The sequence below is a fragment of the Danio aesculapii genome, chromosome 5, assembly GCF_903798145.1.
Source record: "Danio aesculapii chromosome 5, fDanAes4.1, whole genome shotgun sequence".
Taxonomy (NCBI): domain Eukaryota; kingdom Metazoa; phylum Chordata; class Actinopteri; order Cypriniformes; family Danionidae; genus Danio; species Danio aesculapii.
Genome location: NC_079439.1, coordinates 5,913,406 through 5,928,122, shown reverse-complemented (window position 1 = coordinate 5,928,122; position 14,717 = coordinate 5,913,406). Strand labels below are relative to the sequence as shown.

At 40.6% G+C, this 14,717-nt stretch overlaps 1 protein-coding gene across 1 annotated transcript in view; it reads left to right on the top strand.

Annotated features, from left to right (window-relative positions):
* ajm1 (apical junction component 1 homolog) overlaps positions 1–14,448 on the top strand; it is a 31,529-nt gene extending 17,081 nt beyond the window's left edge. Inside the window, exon 2 of the mRNA XM_056457278.1 lies at positions 10,663–14,448. Coding sequence (XP_056313253.1) covers positions 10,716–14,015 — 3,300 coding nt within the window. The 5' untranslated portion in view covers positions 10,663–10,715 and the 3' untranslated portion in view covers positions 14,016–14,448. The remainder of the gene's footprint in view (positions 1–10,662) is intronic.
* Positions 14,449–14,717: the final 269 nt, after the last annotated feature.

Sequence of the window (14,717 nt, the reverse complement as noted above, 5' to 3'; positions counted from 1 at the left end):
TAGAATGGCCCAGCCAATCACCTGAATTGAATCCAATAGAAAATACAAAATAAAGATCAGATTTGAAAGACGAGACTAGGCATGGGACGATAACTGTTTTCTAGGTATACCGCGGTTTGGAAAAATCAAGGTTTTAAATCCGCCAAAATTTTCTGTAATACCGTTCCTAAGGTATGTGTAAGATTTTTTATTTACGTTATTTAGAACAACAGTATCTCCAGCAGAAAATATCTCCAAAGATGCCTTTGTGAAGAAATCTGTTTTTGAAACTATTGAAGACAGCAGAAGTCAATTATTCATTAGAATTATTTAGCCTGACATGTTTACTGCTCCAAAATATTTTAAAGGGCCCATAGTTGACCTCTATTTAATGATTTAATATTAATATTTTGGTTCTTCTGAGTGTGCCAGTTTAGGTTCAGTTTAAAACACAATTCAGATTTTTTTATTATAATGTGTTCAAAAGTGTCATGTTGGGGGCGTGTCCACAGTTCACTGATTTAGGGGTGTGTTGCTTCACATGTAAATTAGTTTCGGCTTCCCGCCAATGTAACAAGGGGGTGGAGCCATGAGCTCACCCGCTCTGTGTTTGCAACAGAGTCAGACAGGCAGACAGACAGAGAAAAAGCTGGAGTGAGAGGATCAGCATTCAGTCGTACATGTACAACCCTGACACAGACCAAGCAGAGAGTACAAAATCATTTGTGTCTTTGTACAGTTTTACAGTCAACTGTGTGCTAGTTTCAAGTGCCAAGCTTGTACACAGAAACTAATAACCACGCACACTGAATTAACTTTGACTGAGGCACCGGATGCATCGCTCGAAGCCGCGACACGGCACACCAGACACTCTCTGTGGCGCGGCAGAAGCATGAAGTGTCCCGAATCGTCGCGCCACACATTTTTGAATTCTAAACATAGGTTTCTGCAGCGGTCCGCGGTGCCCAGCCGTCGACTTGAGTGTACCCTGATAGAAACCGATGTTTAGAATTCTAAAACGCATGCTAGTTAAGATCACAGGGAGCTTCTGGGATCGCGAGAAATTCAAACGGCTGAAGTATAAGGTAGACCCAATGAGAAGTACACATGTTTGCAAACCTACCTAAAGATACAACCAATAATTCCGATTAGAGCGATAATGTGGAGAATATTGATCTTGTGTTGAGCCCAATGAGCCTTGCATCTAAAAATAGAGCTAGCGTGTTCCTTTAGTGATATCGCTTCAACTCACGCTGAAAATGGCGGACGTGAATCAACAAACTGAGGATATGATGACGTGCCTGTCAATCAATATTGGTGGGTGGGGGGACCGCTCTCCTACGTAAAGTTGCGGTCGGTTTGAAAACAGCTCCAATTGGTCCACCGTTTTTTATGTTGTTAAATTGAAAAAAAAAGCACTGGGTGTGCTTATATCACCCCAATATGACGGTCTATACACCATACATGCACATATGTCTGTCCAAACAGCTTGAAAAGTAGATTTTTTACCATAGGTGCCCTTTAAATATTGCTCAAAATAAAATATATTGTGTTCAAAGGGGGAAAAGAGTTGTTGTTTTTTTTACCCAGACATTTTAAAAGAATATATTTTAGAGCAGTAATCTCAATACCGTGATATCGTGAAACCGTGAATTTTTTTTTTAATCTAAGATTATCATACCGTCAGAATCTTATACCAGCCCATGCCTAGACGAGACCCACATAACCGTCAAGATTTTGACTCTGTTGAAGTCTGTGAAAAATTCACACCTGAACAATTCATGTGACTTCATTCTCCATATGAGAGGCGTCTTTAAGCTGCCAGCACCAAAAAAGCCTTTAATATAAAGTATTAAACACATTTCAGTAGTTCAGTACTTTCTCCTTGTGTCATTCCATTCTTATTACACAAAACATTTTTTTTTCAGGTTTTTAGTTTTATTTTTGTTTGTATTGTCTGTTTTTTTTTTTTTTTTTTTTTTACCAAAATCTGGCTTAATACCATGTCAACAGCTCCTTTAGAAATATTATTCCCATAATAAACATGACATATTTAATACCTTTTCCCCTCACTGGATATATTTTATCAGGTTTTTAAAATTGTTAAATTTTACATAATTTCTAATATAAAGCGCAACTCTTGCTACTTTATATTTGTTTAATTTATTATTTTAGTCATTTTGTTATTTTTAAATTAAAATAATAATAGCATGTTAAAATAATATTAATAATTACTTTTGACATTTTGATAATTACATAATTTTGTTATCCAAAGCATCAATCTTAATCTGAATTATTATTTTTTAAATAACTTATACTTTAATGCTATATTTTTAAAAGAATATAATATAAGATGTACAGCACAGATTCAGACTTTTACATTGCTAATCTAATGCAAGTGGACTTGATGTGAACTCAAAGCTCATATTTTCTTGTTTTGACTCAAATCTTTAATATGATTCTAATATAAATCCCTGAATTCCCAGTTATTATCTGCTGTTTTCAGTTTGGGCTCAGTCTGCATGTCTTTAGTCATGATAATGAAGATTTTAGTTTGCAGGAGCAGCGTTTGCTTGTCTGAACATTTATTCCGGTCGTCACTCTGTTTTACAGCTGAATGAAACTCAGATTTTCTCACACTTCACGACCAGAGCAGAACAGGCTCAAAGGTCAGGTCTCGTCTCCTCTGAGAGTCTTTTTGGCTGTAGTTTGGTGATTTTCATGCTGAACGTGTACGATGCTGAACAAATGCTCTTGCTAGCCTTTATGACAAAACTATTGCAAAATTCAACACTGCATCTTATCTCGTTTTAATTTGGTCTTTTTTTTCTAATAACTACACGTGCATTCATTCATTTATTCATTTTCTTTTGAAGGAAACCCATGGTAAAATGGGGAGATCATGCAAACTTCACACAGAAATGCCAACTAGCCCAGCCGGGACTCGAACCAGCAACCTTCTTGCTGTGAGGCGACAGTGCTAACCACTGAGCCACCGTGTCGCCTGTAACTATACATTCATCCATTTTCTTTCCGGCTTAGTCCCTTTATTAATCAGGGGTCGCCACAGTGGAATGAACCACCAACTTATCCAGCATATGTTTTACGCAGCGAATGCCCTTCCGCCTGCAACCCATCACTGGGAAACACCCATACACACTCATTCACACACATACACTACGGACGATTTAGCCTACCCAATTCACAGTGCATGTGTTTGGACTGTGGGGGAAACCAGAGCACCCGGCTTGAACCAGCAACCTTATTGCTGTGAGGCGACAGTGCTAACCACTGAGCCACCGTGTCGCCTGTAACTATACATTCATCTATTTTCTTTGCGGCTTAGTCCCTTTATTAATCAGGGGTCGCCACAGTGGAATGAACCGCCAACTTATCCAGCATATGTTTTACGCAGCGGATGCCCTTCCGCCTGCAACCCATCACTGGGAAACACCCATACACACTCATTCACACACATACACTACGGACAATTTAGCCTAGCCAATTCACATTGCATGTGTTTGGACTGTGGGGGAAACCAGAGCACCCGGCTTGAACCAGCAACCTTATTGCTGTGAGGCGACAGTGCTAACCACTGAGTCACTGTGCTGCTCGTAAACTTTTTTCATAAAACAAGACTTCATATCTTAAGAAATTTTGCTTCTCAAGTTAATGTGTTTTGATTCAGAAAAAGATTTGATGTTAGTGCTATAAACAAGACAACTCTTCTTTTCATCGTTTTGTTTTTCTTTTTAAAGGAATGGGGTGTATTGTAAGACTTTAGCCGGTGTAATAATCTCTCATTCTGTTAGATGAATAATTGAAACTGCATCAAGAAATGACCCATGTCCATCAATAATTAATCACTTAAAAATACAGAGACAAAAAGAAGCAGATGATGTACATAGATTAGATCATCACTGTTTGGCATTTTATTTTTTATCTCTTAGCAGCTTCTTAAAAACACACAATACGTGTTATTAGTAAATCAGTCTGTAGTTTTTCCCTGCTGCACAGAGTTATATTATGCCACAGCTATATTACTCTGCAGCCCAAGACTTGTCATTCACTGAAGCTAAGCAGGGCTGAGCCTGGTTAGTATCTGGAGGATGGGAGACCGCCATGGGAAAGTGAGGCCAGCAGAGGCACTCAACCTGTGGTCTGTGTGAGTCCTAATGCCCCAGTATAGTGAAGGGGACACTATACTGTCAGTGAGCGCCGTCTTTCGGATGAGACGTTAAAACTGAGGTCCCGACTCTCTGTGGTCATGACAATCCCATGCATTTCTCGTAACCTCGGTGTCCCGGTCAAACTGGGAGGTGATCATGGCCTCCTAATCATCTCCATCCACTGAATTGGCTCTATCACTGTCTCTCCACTTTACCTAGTGATGTTTTGTAAACAAATTTCAGGAGGAGCACGCGCAGAAGTTTCAGTATCAAATACATCATTGACAATTATTCTATTATCCAATCAGTTCTTGACCAAACCCCTATATATACCAAAGCTGTCTTACCTGCAGCATCTCACGACTTTAGCATCCCTCCACCACCCCGACACCTCACCTCTTAAGCATTACAATCCCGGGGGGAGCATTCTGGGGCCGGGCTAGATACTTTGCTCGGATCCCAATTCCTCTCTGTTTCCTGATAAGGGGAATAACTTGAGTTTGGGTGTCTTCCCCGAGCTCAGAGCCCTCTCCCCAGACAGCACGCCAAATACGCTTTATTCTGAAACGATTGCAAGTGTGAACTCGTGAATAGCTGGTGTGTGAGGTGAGCGCACTGGTGCCGTTGTCCTGTGGCTACAGTCGCATCACCCAAGTGGATGCTGCACACTGGTGGTGGTGTGGAGAGACCAATAGATGATTATGGAAGCATTATAAATAACCAGAGTTTTTCACTCTAGTTATCTTCGTCTTGAAGCTTCCCCCCCTTCCCCCCCTACTTCCTCCCCATTTTCTGATAGGTTGACATGGTGGCCCAGTGGCTAGCACTGTTGCCTCACAGCAAAAACACCGCTGGTCTAACCTCTTATCGGGCTGGTTGGTGATTCTGTGCGGAGTTTACATGTTCTCCTCGTGTTCGCGTGGGTTTCCCCCGGATTCCCCAGTTTCCTCCCACCGTCAAAAAACAAACCATAGCCAATCGACTAAACCAAATTATCAGCTAAAACAACCTTAGTTTACACTTCTCACAAGGCGACAAGCAGGGGAGTTCTCGAGACCTACCTGAGCTCGAACTCCCCTCTCGCCCTTCTAACGGGAGGGAGCCCCGGGCTCAAGGATATTACGAGCTCCGGGCTCTCTCCCGGGACAGCATGCCAAATACGCATTAGCATATATTTCAAGTGTTGGAAACATTATATATATAAATATACTGTAAGAAGCATAAATACAGAATAATGCATGGGCTTTTAGAGTTTTGGAATTTGCAATACCTCTAGGTTCAGTTTTAAAGAGATAGTTCATGTAAAAATGAAAATGGCCTAATTGGCATCCATTGATTTCCATTGTAGGAAAACAAATGACAATTGAAGTCAATTGGTGTCAGCAAAGAGCATTCTTCAAAATATCTACTTTTGTTTTTTTGAGTGAAGAGTGAAACTCAAATAGGTTTTGGTAAAAGCCAAGGGAGAGTAACTGGAGTTAACTTGTTAACAAGAGTTCAGCAGTGGGACTTTGCCTACTCTCTAAAACTTATTTAAGGCAGACAAGCCATCTAGCACTGTTCTTCTCATTCTTTCGAACCCACCCTCCCTCCCTCTATTTCTATGCTTCCAATTAAAAATCCTTACAACCCTCTCTTCCCTTCTAGGTTGAATTCGGAGGTCCAATTACTCCACCAAAATATTAAAGAGACGGTACCCTCACTCTGAGTCTATCGGCATCATCGTAGGACGCCCAATCAACCTACCTACCTGTTCACTGTTTATCCTCTTTCTTCCATTCCCCTTTATCCCACTGTTCTCTTACCACCTCCTTTCATCCCTACATCCATGCTACGTCCATGCTGGTGAAATGATGGTAGAATTTTTATTTCTGGGCGAACTATTCCTTTAAAAAATGACTGTGTGAATGCTAAGCAAACCAGAACTAATAGTATAATTTTCACGTTTGGTCCAGACCAAACAAACCAAGAGAACCAGCCGTCTGTTATTTATCCTACAATATTCATAGACTGTTTTCAAGAGCTAATGAAGCCTTTCCAAATGGGTTGTTTTACAGGGAATAAGACATTACATGGCACGCATGAGTCTGTTGGCTGTGTGTATGTTAGTAGACAGCGGGTGTATAATACACATGCGGTTGTTCTCGGCTGTGTGAGGCAATGTGAAAAGCTGCCAGACAAACACGCTGTGAGTAAACAGCATCTGGGATCTAGTAATGTTTGTAGTCCCTTCTTTACATAATGTCACTGGAAACATGACGTGTTTTTCTCAATATGATAAGCGTAGCTGTAGGGAATGTGTAGGAGGTGCTGAATTACATTTAATCTCCTTTTGCAAAGAGAATAGACATTCATGAGGTGGAACTAAATGTAAATTGAAAAAACCATGTAGTGTTTTTGTATGTGATTTCTACCTTAAAGAAATTGTTAGCCCAAAAAAGAAAACAATCCCATCATTTACTCACCCTCAAGCCATCCTTAGTGGATATTTGACTTTTTCCTGTGAGATGAATGCAGTCGGAGTAGTTTTACATTTTATTCTGGCTCTTCAAGGCTGTATAATGATGTTGGGTAGTGACTTTTATTTTGAAGCTTCCAAAAGTGCATAAATCTATTGTAAAACTAAGATATAAGCTGCGTCTCAAATGGCACACTATACACTCATGCACTATGTACTTATGCACTTACACACTCAACAGTATAGTATATGAATGTAGTGTCGTCCCAAATGGAGCACTAATGATTTTTTACTAAGCGGAAATTCAAACCATTTCCCTGATGACGTTTGACGGTTGCCAAATCAGGGAAATAGATGACCAAACTATCAAATAATACCTGCCATGAGTATAACCGCATTCACCATCAGGAGGCGGTATAATCACTCTCGTAGGAGAAATTTGCTTTCACAGTCCAAAATAAATAAAGTTATCCAACATGTGCGCCCGATAGCTCCGCCGCTTCCGCTACCTGAGCAAACCTGCGGTCGTTGAGTGCGTGAAGTGTCCATCATTACACACTTCATATTACCGGCTGAATGAGTGCATCATCCGGGTAATTGAAGTGCACTTATTATTTTAAGAGTTTTCAGTGTGAACGCACTACTTACACTATTTATACTACAAAATGGCGTAGAATAGTGCATAAGTATACGATTTGGGACACAGCTATACTCTGCAAGGGGGTAACGCATGTCTTATGAAGCAGATCAATGTCGTTTTGTAACAAAAATATTTCACATTTTTTATTATAATGTGTTATGCGCGACATGTACAGTTGAAGTCAGAATTATTAGCCCCCTTTGAATTTTTTTTCTTTTTTAAATATTTCCCAAATGATGTTTACCAGAGCAAGGAAATTTTCACAGTATGTCTGATAATATTTTTTTTTCTGGAGAAAGTCTTATTTGTTTTATTTCGGCTAGAATAAAAACAGGTTTAAATTTTTTATGAACCATTTTAAGGACAAAAATATTAGCCCCTTTAAGCTATTTTTTTTTTTTTGATAGTCTACAGAACAAACCATCGTTATACAATAACTTACCTAATTACCCTAACCTGCCTAGTTAACCTAATTAACCTAGTTAAGCTTTTAAAAGTCACTTTAAGCTGTATAGAAGTGTCTTGAAAAATATCTAGTCAAATATTATTTACTGTCATCATGGCAAAGATAAAATAAATCAGTTATTAGAGATGAGTTATTAAAACTATTATGTTTAGAAATGTGTTGAAAAAAAATCTTTATGCAATAAAAATTTTATATGTGTATCTTTAAGAAATGTGTTGGAAAAAAATTAACTTAATTCTTCATGTTGTTTCAACACAATTTGATTATGTGGAACCCAGCATATTTTACAGTGTACAGCGTATGATGCATTTGTAGCAGAAGTTCTGGTGGGAACCACTTAATACAGTTTGTTGAACAAGAAAACTCATTGGCTTTTTGTTACTGTGTGATATTATGTAGTATATGACTCTTACATTAGCCCCTTTTACACATACAGACGTTTTCGAAAAATTACCAGCAATTTTCCTGAAAGATCTGTATGTGTGAACAGGCCCTTTTTGAAAATACCTGTAAATTCGTTCCGGCAATTTTCCGGAAAGAGAAGTTGTAACATTACCAGTAATTTGCCGGAATGCTGCGCTGTATGAACGCAAAAGAAAAATTGCCGGAAAGAGCAATCGTGAGACGTCTACTTTAGCCAATCAGAACATTCAGACACATTCACGTCCGCGCGGTTTATGAAATAAAAACCTTTGAATATTTTTCCAGACACATTTAGCTGCTAGATGTTAGTCAGATAACATTTCTATCTTCCTTCTTAATGCCAACTGTGGAAAAAATTATCGATAAAATGCTTATGATGAACCGCTGTTTGTTTACCTTCAAGCTCTGATGTGTGTACGCGTGAAGCAGCCGGTGAGCGCCAGCACACACACATATTTTAATCATGTCGACATGCGAAAGTGTTCCTCCATATATTTCATCAAAGTTGTTCACAATACCTATCCATCCACAGAGTTTGTAATGTAGTCAAATGTTTACAAATACAAGCGCAGCCGTTTAGAGCTCATTTCTAGTTAATGATGTCAAGATTTACCAGTATTTTGGAATGGATATGTGACAGGTCTTTTCCAGAAAAAATTCCATAACGTCCTTGCCTGTGTGAACAGCGCTTTTTTTAACTTACCGTTAAAGTCGTTCCGGAAATTTTCCGGATATTTATCGGCATCACTGTGTGAAAGAGGCTAATGTCACGTACATGCATACACACTGCACCCCATGCATTACATGTCATATACGTAAGTTGCACAATACGTGAATCCAGCTGTCAGTGATTGGAGTTTATAATTAAAAAATGTAAAATATTTCTTATATAAAAACACATGGAGACACTCTATAAAACATGTCTTAACCCCCTCGCAGCATAAGGGTTTGTTTGCTTTTGGAGAAAAAACCCTTATACAGCATAAAAAGGACAACAAATACAAATGCGGTGCGACCTGTTTATACAGTCTATTGGTGCGACTCGCATGAGTCATGGTCTCTTTGTTGCAAATGCAGCCATTGTATTTCCAGTGTTTTGAGCTGCTGTGACACGAGCGGAGCGATCCCTCCTATCTAGTGTCTCATCCAACCTCATGAGCTCTCGTCGAACTCCGTGACTCTCTTGCATATTTATAGCGACTCTGGGATGCAAATTAGTTAAAGTACCCGGAAATCATGGCGACGAGAGTGAATGATCAAGAGAACAGATCACGAGAGGCACAGTGATGTTCTAAGCATTACATTTCTTAGGTTAAATGACTACAGCAGTAAAGATAACGCAAGTGTAAATCCCCCTTAATCTCATTGAGTGATCAAGCTGCTGAGACTCTGCAATAAACAGTAGTTTATAGGCCTATTTCCTTTTAGTAAAGAATTAATGGATTTATTGGTGTGCATTTAACTTCTTATGCATCAGATATGCACTCCAAACTTGTTCTTGATTGAGACATGTTGAACTGTTCTTCCATCATTTGCAATGGCCGATCATCATGATAAGGAATGGGTACTCGGTATCAGCAGCAAAAATCCTAATTCGAGTTTCCCTATGGAAAAGCCATTATAAGTTTATATTACTGTGTTTGTCTGACAGACAAAAAAAAACATATAGACAGAGAATATCTTAAGAGTGAATAAATGATGCTGTCATTTTCATTTTTGGGTTGACTATTCCTTTAAACAGTGCATTATTTCAGTTGTGTCCCTCCTCTACACCACCACAGGGACTTTGTACAGGATGTTTCTTGACAAATGAGAACACTTGTTTTGCATAAGTTTTGTGGGAATGACAAGTTGTCTAAAAGCCTTCAAAGAGCCCAATTTAGACTCGAGACACTATTTCTGTCCTGCCTCAAGCCAGCAGATTTGAACTGCTGCAAGCTGAATCTGAAACCAAGCATAAGATAAAAAGGTTTAGAATTACGTAAGTGTTCTTAAATGATTTACCATTCCGAGATATTTCAAAGGTGAAAAGGAGGATTTTTTTTGTATTAGGGATACAGTTTCTGTTGAGTCCTCACACTGTATGTGCTGTGATGGGTTATTATGAGAGGATGTTGTTGCCAGGGGAAACATCTTTCTCTGGCAACCACCTCCAATTTACTTGCATACATCCTGCCAACAGATTTTGCTGAACAACACAATACAGTTGAAGCCATTTAGAATCAGAATCAAGTTTATTTGCCAGGTACATTTGCACTGAAACTTGGCATGACAACTTACTCCCCAAGGTGGTGTTGTACATGCAATGCTTATCCAACAATGATAAAGAGTGTATGGCTTGAGAATACTGATTATTGTGCAGATGTTGTTTCAATAAAGCTTATCTAAAAGTTGTATTGCATTTTTTAAATTTACCAGCCTGCTCCCAAAAACACCGTTTGGACTGATACTTTATATCACAAAGTCCACCAGCTGTTCTAAATACGAAATAAAACTAATCTTGTTTTGTTTTCTTGCTCTCTTGCAGGGAACCTTAACCTAAACAAATTTAATGGGGAAAATAAGAAGAGTCTCATTAAGATGACACGCACAGATCCACCTGACATACTAGTATCAACTGTGTATCAAGATGTCAAAGTGAGTTCTCTCTCGACCCACTCCAAAGCCTGTCATCCCTCAAAACAATGTGATTCCCCATCCATCAGCAAACTGGAGAACACTCGAAAAAAAAGCAAAAACAAAAAGAGGCACTGCCGTAGCTTTGACACTGAGTCTATGGACAAACTCCGATATCATACAATAGCAATGGAGTACCCATATAGAAGGGCTGAAAGATACGCGGCCAATCCAGAGGTTGCCTGGAACGCCTTAGGTCGCCAACAAGGGCATGGACTCCACCGGTTTTCTTCCCCAGACATATTTAGCTACCGTCTCACCTCACAGCCAACAGCTACTGAGATGCCTGCTGAAATTGCAGTGACCGAACAAAAGCGGAGGACTAGATCTAGAAGTGCCTCACGGGTTCAGACCAGCCTAACTCCTGTATCATTTGATGCTTCCCCGCCAGTGGCAAGAAGGGGTCGGGAGGCTCAAAGGGCACATAGAAACAGTCAGCCAAGGCCAGAAGTTTCCCCAAGAAGAGAGTCTTCCTATGGTGCCACACGGGCACATGTAAATGAAGTACACCCTGTCAAACTGCAGCCCCAAAGGAGTGATACAAGCAGGTATTCCCCTGTCTATGTGCCTGAGGGTTATGATGAAGGAAGGCCAGAGAAACCTGCCACTAGTCCTCACGTTCGGTGCCGGGTAGACATCAAACCAGATGAGTCGGCTATGCAGCAAGGTGGCCGCAAGGCAGCTACACCCCAAGTGGACATACCTTGGCAAAAGTATCCAGGCAGTGGCAGTAGGAGTCTGACAGTGCCTCGCCATTTCTCCACTTCAAGGACTCCAACTCCAACTGAATCCTACATGGGAGAATACAGACAGGCGTACCAGTATTCCCAAAGTATGCCAAATAGCTACATGCAGCCTATGGAGATCCCTTTACAAAAGGTGGCCTCGCCACGGGAGCCAAGGGAACATTATGGACGGGAACGAAGGGCTCATTCAAGCCCCAACGTGCCAACTAAATTCTTCTATGCAGAGGACTTGGGAAAGTATGGATCTTCAGCGCCATCAAGGACTTATTATCAAGATGACCGATACAGCATTCCTAGCCAACCCTACTCACCTAAGGTACAATATGTACAAGATCCAAGGACTCACATTGTTCATACTGTACCAGCCCGGTCATATTATACAGAAGTCGACCCTTACCATTACTCTGGACAACATGTGTATTCGAAATCATATGCTGCAAGTGAACCAGGGGCGTATATAATTCAGACACCTCCAGCAAGGTCTTTCTATGGCGATGACCCGAGGACATATCAGATTCAAACAGCCCCTCCTCGGATCTTCTACATGGCTGACCCCTACACTCCAGCAATGGAGCATCATATTCCTGCAAAGGCATATTACACTGAAGGGAGACGACATGCCCGTGTTGTGCAGCCACAATCTGAGGACTGGTACGGCTCAGAGGTTTCTGGCTACTCTAGCCATTACCCATCCTCTTATGTCTCACAGATTACTCCCACAAGGGCTAGGCAAGAACCAAAGCTCACAACTTGGTATGCCAACCCATGCATGGAGCCAGCAAAAACCGTAACAGACCCAAGATCGTATTCAAGATCTTGGGATAACATCCTAGATACCCATGTAGAACGGGAGCAGCCCGTACCTCGAGGGAAAAGTGATGAGAATCTCCTTTGTCAAGGGGCACAAACTTCAAGTGAACGACCAAAACCTGTGGTTGTCAACCTTTCCAGCTCACCAAGGCGTTACGCTGCACTGTCCTTATCAGAAAACTCTTTGATTGATAAAAGTCCTACCGAGGCCATGAGCTCCTCAAGTAAACTGTGGTTTGTCACACCTGAAATTACAATCACAGACAATGATATCAGACAAGGGAATCTTGGCAAACCAGAAGCACGCTCTGCAAGTTGGGATGTGCTAGATTCCAAAAGTGCCCCAAATCAAGAAGCACCTCAACGTGACGCAAAATCCCGCTCTGGAGAGTCTACCAAAGAAAAAACGCACAGCAGCACATCCCTACAGCAAAGCTTAGAGCAACTCGATGAGCTTCTAGCTGACCTTGTCATCGATTACAAACCTCCAGCTAGGAGGACCAGTGAAGATTTGCTTGATCAACTCAAAAAGCTGATTGATGAAGAAGAAGCAGTCTCTTCAGCAAGAAAGGATTCGACTCCAGGATCTGAAAGCGGCATGCCCCTTGACAAACAACCCACTTCAATAAAGATAGATCCTGACACACTAAGAGACACAGATGGGAGTTGTGATGGGCTGAGAAGTACAGAAGAGTGCTCCCCTGATCAGAGTCCAGATGAGGACGACACAATGATGTGTTCAAACAATAAATGCCGTCGAACTGAGACCTTGTTTAATGCCTGCCTCTACTTTAAGTCCTGCCACAGCTGCTATACCTACTACTGCTCTCGCAATTGCCGCCGTGAAGACTGGGATATCCACAAAGAGAGCTGCCTGTATGGGAGAATCGGCAGTGTGTGTCGCCACATTATTAAGCACTGTCGAGAAACCACAGAGGTCCACAAAGCTTTCTCCCGTATAGCCAAAGTGGGATACCTGTCTCGAGGCAGGGGGGTCTTGTTTTTGGGATTCCCAAATCCAGGCTCATCCACAAATTTCCTTCAATTTGGACTAGAAAGCCTGCTCATGTCACCAACATACCTATCTCTCCGCGAGCTGGAGAGCTTCAAGGATAACCTTGGGGAATATTGCAAGGAGCTCCAAGAGGCGGGGAAGGAATATGACCCAAATGAATGTTTTCTCTTGAATGTATCCATTGCTGTTGGTGATCAAGTGCCTGACGGACCATCGCCAAGGGTCCAAGCCCCAACCGTCAGGAAATTTGCCAAGGTTGCTCTCGCCTCATACAGCCCAGAAAAAAAAGTCCATCGGAAGGAAAGTGACATGGAGACCTTGATCCTGACCCCTCCACCAGGTATGGCTGACATTGACAAGGAAGGCGAGGAGGGAAGGAAAGCCAGGGAGATCTGCTTCATCAACATTCAGCGAGAGTTGAGGATACGAGGGGTGTTTCTTCGCCACGAGTATCCCAATGTCTATCAAAAGCTCTGTGAGTTTGTTGAGAACAACAGGAGGTTCACGCCAACTACTATTTACCCTATTGATAAAAGGACCGGCAAGCAGTTTATGTGCATGATAATGGCAGCCTCTGAGCCACGAACTTTGGACTGGGTAGCGAACCCACATCTCCTAGATGACATTATTTAAAACAAGTGCACCTTTTTATACTTTAAAGCATAGATCTCACTATAGGACATATCTAAATATATCAAGCTTATTTGTTATACATGTTTGTAGATATGTATTTTGTTAATTGAAAAAAAAAATCGTATTCATGTCTGCAAGGTCAGTATTATTCAATGTTGGAATAATGCCCATCAGATGTTGAGTGTGAATAATTCACATTGTTTATTCATCGAGTCCCAGGTTTGTTTCTTTTATGCTTCACTAGCGATTACTGCCCTTCTGTTACTTTGTAGCAAATTCTCTTTTGATATTCTTTGATTGCTCATGATGAAAGAGAGAGAAATCTTCTATTTATTTTAGAAAAAAAACTACAGAATTCTGTACTTATTTACTGCAGAGTTTAATATGCTTTCCTATGCAAAAATGACCAACATTGTCCCGCAAAAATGTTGAAGTTTTGCTAAAGAAATATGGTACTTATCTAAAAAAAAATTATCTGTATTTTTAATGGTATGACCAGGAATATTATATTATATTATATTATATTATATTATATTATATTATATTATATTATATTATATTATATTATATGTTAGTATTTGGCACAAACTTAAAGAGGAACTAATAACGCAGAGTAGAATGGCAGTACACACAGCACTGTGGATTGTCCACGGTCTATTAAATGTACTTTGAGGAACGGCTTTAATTAAAAAGAGAATTGCT